The sequence below is a fragment of the Chelonus insularis genome, unplaced genomic scaffold (assembly GCF_013357705.1).
Source record: "Chelonus insularis isolate UGA/USDA-ARS -01 unplaced genomic scaffold, ASM1335770v1 contig_131_pilon, whole genome shotgun sequence".
Classification (NCBI taxonomy): domain Eukaryota; kingdom Metazoa; phylum Arthropoda; class Insecta; order Hymenoptera; family Braconidae; genus Chelonus; species Chelonus insularis.
This window is the reverse complement of record NW_023276372.1, coordinates 751,508-757,706: the sequence shown is the minus strand read 5'-3', so window position 1 is coordinate 757,706 and position 6,199 is coordinate 751,508. Positions and strand designations below refer to the sequence as shown.

Here is a 6,199-nt window from a genome sequence, read left to right as displayed (position 1 = left end):
CCAGGACTCTGATACCAGTGATCGCGCCAGATCCTCTTTAGCCCCCGAAGGATCTTTTCAAGACACGGTCGGCTACCCACAAAGAGACCTCATCTTTCATCCGAACGTTATTATGCTCGTTACACAATATCGTTTCACCACCCCCTCTATACGACTCATTTTAAAATCCATCAGGTACCAATCCACCCCATACATCTAATTGTGTATTGCTCTTGGTCGCGACTCTAGAAAACACGTAAGGCAACAAAACGATATTGTGGTCTATCTTTTACAATCTAGAGAGAGAGATTTTACCTTTAATTTGTTGTTATAGCTGCTTGCGACTTGAGAATTGGTGCATTTGTAAGAGCCAAAGATCCTCAAACATTCATTATGTTTTCGTAACACGTTCGTGCGCCACGAAGCTCACGGCTTATTCTCTTGTTCCTTATGTTTGCTCTACATCCTGAGGAAGATTTAAACAAGATCTTCCTCGTTTTCAGTTTCGTCGCTTTGTTCGTAATTCAGAGAATTAGATTTCTCTAAATACTACCACCACGAAACTTTAATAATAAACTAAAATAATATGAGACAACAATTTAAATTATTCAGACATAATAGTTTCTGCTTTTAATTTATATTGACTATTTTTAACTTTTCATTAGAGAATTATTTGTAATGGGGTTAATTCGTAATTTTGTCATTTCTTCACATTTTGAGATATTTAAACATAATAGAAATTTGTTATAAACGAAAAGAAACTAAAAGACAATAAAATTTGAATTAATGTATGGAATTACTCTAACATATTTGCTTAAAATACATAATAGTATTTGAGAGTAGAATTTAAATTGAAATAGTTATTAGAATTTATTAAACTTTGATTTTCTAATATGTTAATAGAAATGTTCATGCACCAGGATTATGAATTATTATTATAATCAGTTAATGACAATTACTCTGTTATCAATTCTAATTTATGAAAGCTCATTCTGTAATAATGAGAATCTGTCGATATTGTATTATTCAAAGTAATCCGTTTGTAATCTGTTTGTTTTTGTTCTCGTCATGTTGAACGTATTTATTGTGCTCCATTTGTTACATTATTAAGTGTAGTACATGGATGATTATTTGATGGATCGTGAAAATCGAAAAGCCTAACAATGGTATCGAAAATTTAATGGAGCGTCACTCAAATGCTGAAGGAGATATCTTCTGTCTGATTGAGCAGATTCATTGGTGTAAAAATTGATTGTATACTCAATCTTGGAGCGATGTGAATTCACTTTAAAAATCCCCAATATTGTTTGTAAATGTCGTTGAAAAGGCATACTGGTAATCGCGAGAGGGAAAAACAGGACCCATACATTCTAATAGCAATTTATCTTTATCCATTACTGCTGATTTAAAGTCTCCCTCACTAATACTTCCATCACGATCAACGTCCAGGGTTTTTAGAATTAAATCAACAAAGTCCTAGAATGTAAGTTTCAATTAATCAATATCGAGCTCATTAATTAATTGCCTCATTAGATATTTTTCACCTTCAGTGTTTCATCAACATTTTCATCAGATCCCAAGCTTATGAAACATCCTCTCATGTTATTAAAAATTTGCTCTCTTTTTATTCTACCCGTCATCATTAAATCGTAAACTTTGAAAGCGAAATTAATTCTCTCTTCCAAAGTTCCCCTCAATATAACTGAAAACCCTCGTACCCATTGCTCCATATTAATATGTAAGGCATTCTGTTGAATCATTGCAGAAAAAACTTTGTCTACCAATAAATGTCGAATATTTTCTGTATAATCAAGACCTGAATGAAAAATATCCCGGAATAGAGTTCTTGATATTGATCCGTGTTCTTTACAAATTTTATAGTGAATAAGAGCTAGTGCTACAATGAAATAATAACATAATTGATTAATTGAAATTATTTGCTTATTTTTCAAGCCTTTACCAATCCAATAGTCTTAATATTAATTAACTTTCAAACACAAATAAAATTATTTAGAATTATTTAAAATTATTCAATGGCAAATATTTACCTTCAACTTCTTTCAAATTAAAATGAGTTTCTTTAGCTAATTTTTTCAACAAAGGCCGATTTTTTCTAATGTACACTATTTCCTTGGACGATTCATTCAGCATGTCGATTGGTAGTTGTCGTGGCATTTTTGTAATTTATTTATATTCTATTTCAAGCAGTGTTTATGATAATTTAGGGAAAAAAAGATTTTCTTGTAGTTAAAAATATCCATAGTCAAACTAAAGAGGTTAAAGTGACAAATAGCTGACAATCAATCTCAGTAAATTTCAGTATTTAAAAAACATTTCTCTAAGACTTTCAAATGATGTCATCAAAAAATATTTCTTCCCACAAAAAAAAACCGGTAGCTAGTATTTTTATTCATCTCTTTTGCATTTGAATAAACCACTAAACATAATCCTAAAAAATTGAAGATTCAAAGGTGTCGAGATCTCTTTGGAGTTGAGAAAAAAATCATTATTAAAGTCGGTAAGAGTTGTAGTAAAATTTAAAAAGCTGTTACTCCATTCCTTGGATAGCTATAAAGATGGGAGTATTTTTTTCATGGTGACCAAAAGATCCAATGGTTTCTACAGAAGCTATTTATTGGATAAAACCGCCTATAAAGTTTCACCTAAGTATATCTAATGACATCATTTCGAAGTGAATGCAATAAACTGGTACAAAGCATTAAAGATTTTGATGAGAATATAAAAAAAATATGGAAGTCAAGATATCTCAAAAAGGTATTTCAAATTTTAAATCCCTTATTAAATCGAAAAATTATGAGAGAAAGATATTTTTTCTCAACAAAAATCCTTCCTTCATTTGATTGATAATTTCTTAAGTAGGATTTAACTGAAAAATATTTAAATACTTGGTTAATAATAAAAGATATAATTTATATTTTAAGTATGAAAGCAAATGTATTAACAACCTGCTCATTACGCAGGATAAAGATAAATTACCAGTGCAGATTTTTCGCAGAGTAAACAGGTCGAGATGATACCGCATTGTTTCACATAAGTGGACTCTGCTTGAAAGAATTCTTTGAAACATTTTATGAAAGGACGCTTGAGTGCATAGCTTGCAATACTAGTAAGAAGAACAAAATGCTCCAACTCTACAGTGCAATTTTCCTGTTCATTTTTGGGCTCACTACTGTAATCTTTAGCTATCTAAACGTTGCAAACGTTCCAAGGTGATGATTTGTGACCTCCCAGCAGTCGTGCGTGAAGGAAGAAAACCAGAGTCTTGGACTCTACATTCAATTTCGTGGGGCGTCAACCCGCTGACGTTGTGTCCGCCCATCTTATGAAATTTCGACGTCACATGAAATAAATTACAATTTTTTTACAACTCATTTTTGACTCAGAAAAATCGTCTTTCTTTTTAAAACAACTTCAGATGTCAGACCAAATTGTTTTGCACAAAGCTAACCCAAGGGGCTGTGTCGAAATTTGTTGATAAAAATCTTTCCATCACTTCTGCGAATTGACTTCAAAAAAGATGGAGTAAGATTAGTACACATAGCTTGAGGCTAGATGACGTATAAGTTAACATTATCTGCCATTTATTTAAATAAATATTTAAGCACTGTTTCCCTATACACTCTCACATGTACTCTGCTGATAGGATCATTGCAGAGTAGCATCATAAATTCTAGTATCATCTTTATTGATCATATTTATCTAACAGATAATTATGTTCGATTGTCTTAGAGTCAAATAAGAACAGAGTGAGATAATGTAGCTCTCCAAACAGAGATTAAAGATATTCGTAATGTCCTGCAGCCTTTTGTTCAACGTTTAGTAACCCAGTCAACACGGTCAACGATTTTATTTACGATCTGGTGGTCCTGTTGGAGCTGCAGTGTGGGTGTTGATGCAAGGGCTAAATAACAATTACAAAATATCGCTTTAAGTAAACTTTTACGCCATACTAAAAAATCGAACAAGAACTCACAATAAATAATATTTTTCTCCATTATTTTGTGATGAGTTATTCAAAAAACATCCTAAAGATCATTTATATGTTGCATGATATTTAAAATAATAAATAAATTATTGTTGAATAATAAAATATGATAAGAAATATCTCTTAGAATAAATTTAATGATTAACAATACGTTTTATATCTATTTCTAAATTTTACATTTCAGATAAAGAATAATGGGAACGTTGTACCACATGACGAGACAATTTATATGAATTCTATAGAAAATGGAATACACAACTGCACTATTTCTCCAGGAAAAACAATTGACAAAAATATTATTTTTGTATCGACAGAGTATTATTACTTTTTTCTATATGATCTCGATAAATAATAAAAAAAAATAAAAGATCAATTTTAACGACTTTCTCTACTCCTCCTAAATTTTGACGTGTTCAGTTACGAGGATAATAATTTATGTCCTGTAAAAAAAAAAAAATTTAACAAATATGGATGAATATTTTTCACTAAAAATTATTTGACGGAAGATGAAACTGATTAATTACTCTGCAATATAAATAGAGGTTATTTCTTTAGGCATTTTGCTGGAAAACACACCACACTCGGTGTTTCATGTGTGAAATATATCATCGCTCTCTGTATTATCTCTCGTTGTAGATTACTCAGTTGAGATCATTTTATTCCTCAATGAATTCAGCTGCTTGTAAAAGTGTCATGTGAATTACTATCATCAACCATTTTTATCCAATAAGTAATAATTGAATATTTTAATGAGTTGAGTGCTTTTTTTTTATTTAAGACAGCTGACAAAGCTATCAAGAACTTTCTTTTTGATAAAAAGATGTTTCAAAATATTTTGAAGTGATGCTGATACTTTCAGTCGTTTTTATTCACCAACTTTAACCTCTTAAATATCTGTGAATGGTCTTCTAAATGATTTTTGACCATTCTCTGATTCTCTATAACATAAATATCATTTTTCAATTTAGGATACGCAACAATACAATGAATTTCTCGATTACCCGTGGAAATAAAGTAAGAAGAAATTTTTTAAAATAAATAAAATCCAGAAATGATCTCATGTCAACAGTTAGACTGTTGGATCCAACAAAAAAGACGTCGGCTGACCAGCAGCGGGTTTTAAGATGTGAACAGAGGATTGTTATGTAACAACACAGGAGTGAAATGTATGACAAATGTCGAAGAAGGTTCGAACTAAGTGAACCGTGAATTTAGTGTGTATTCGATGATGGCATTCGTAACGATTTTTTTTATGGTATTGTGTTGTGGACACCTTGGACCTCATGCCAAGTTATTGTACCATCAGGATCAACCTTTACGAAGATTTAAGATATTTTTTTTTCACGAAGATGAAGTTCGTGTGTGGCAGACTTGTGTTTTTATATTGAGTTATTTTAGACGATTTTTTTCGTTGGCTTTTGACAACTACTGATAACAACTTTTCTTATTCAAAAACCATCTTTCAACCTTTCTTGAAATAAATGATCTAACGTTTCTGATAAGCTAAAGTTGTTAAAGCTCTCATGTCTGCGACTTGTCTGAATCTTTTTTCACTGCAGCTGCTCCATTCATTCACGCCTCTGATGAGCCTCCTATCGTCTCTATCAGGACGAACTGCCACTGAAAAATCGCCATGACTCTATCGGTATACGTCTCACCTAAGAAAAGTCACTTAAGAACCAATGCCTCATGTTTTTTTTCCTGAGAAAAAATTAAAATAAAATTTCAGCTTTCAACGTGTTCAGATGAGCTCTCTTTTCAATTGAAATTAATTACTTCTGTCAAAAGATACATAAATTGAATTTTTCAAGATAATTTTTTGGAATAAAAAATAGTTTCTATAGATTAAGTCGTAGTTATACAAAAGGATTGGATTATTTTTTCAATGATATAAAAGCAAAGCCAGGTGTTTAGTAGTCGATTTTAAGGAACTACCATAAGAGAATATAAATTGTAAGAAAATGTTTAATGTGTAGTGTAAGAAGGAACACATTCTCAATTTTCTGTCTGGCCTATATCCAATCTATGCTCCGAAGAACCCACAATGCCACTCTATTTCCTTGACGCGTATACAATCACGTCAGAGTAATCCTGTTAGAAGACGCTCCACTGCTCTGGAGACACCCTGCTGTGAGGGTGGAAAGATGTTCGTGCAAACGCATACATGATCCTACCAGGAGTGGCAATGGAATAAGGCCTTATGTGGGCCTCACC

The 6,199-nt window shown here is 31.8% G+C and overlaps 1 protein-coding gene and 1 long non-coding RNA gene across 2 annotated transcripts; one reads left to right on the top strand and one right to left on the bottom strand.

Annotated features, from left to right (window-relative positions):
* Positions 1–895: 895 nt before the first annotated feature.
* Positions 896–2,242, bottom strand: LOC118073877 (EF-hand calcium-binding domain-containing protein 1-like). Its single transcript, XM_035094662.1, has 3 exons — positions 2,028–2,242; positions 1,524–1,876; positions 896–1,455 (listed from the first exon to the last, which is right to left on the bottom strand). Exons 1-3 carry the CDS (start codon positions 2,152–2,154, stop codon positions 1,267–1,269), a joined length of 669 nt encoding a protein of 222 aa, XP_034950553.1. The 5' UTR covers positions 2,155–2,242; the 3' UTR covers positions 896–1,266.
* A 105-nt stretch (positions 2,243–2,347) lies between these two features.
* Positions 2,348–4,358, top strand: LOC118074088 (uncharacterized). The gene is made up of 3 exons (XR_004691180.1): positions 2,348–2,497; positions 2,587–2,754; positions 4,170–4,358. It is a non-coding gene; the product is annotated as an uncharacterized lncRNA (long non-coding RNA).
* Positions 4,359–6,199: the final 1,841 nt, after the last annotated feature.

Excerpts from the sequence above, each read along its gene's own strand:
- LOC118073877 (XM_035094662.1), bottom strand. The coding sequence starts at position 2,154 with ATGCCACGACAACTACCAATCGACATGCTGAATGAATCGTCCAAGGAA. Across the intron at positions 1,877-2,027 it reads TAATTTGAAAGAAGTTGAAG|CACTAGCTCTTATTCACTAT; the intron begins GTAAATATTTGC and ends ATTTCATTGTAG. Across the intron at positions 1,456-1,523 it reads ATGTTGATGAAACACTGAAG|GACTTTGTTGATTTAATTCT; the intron begins GTGAAAAATATC and ends CTTACATTCTAG.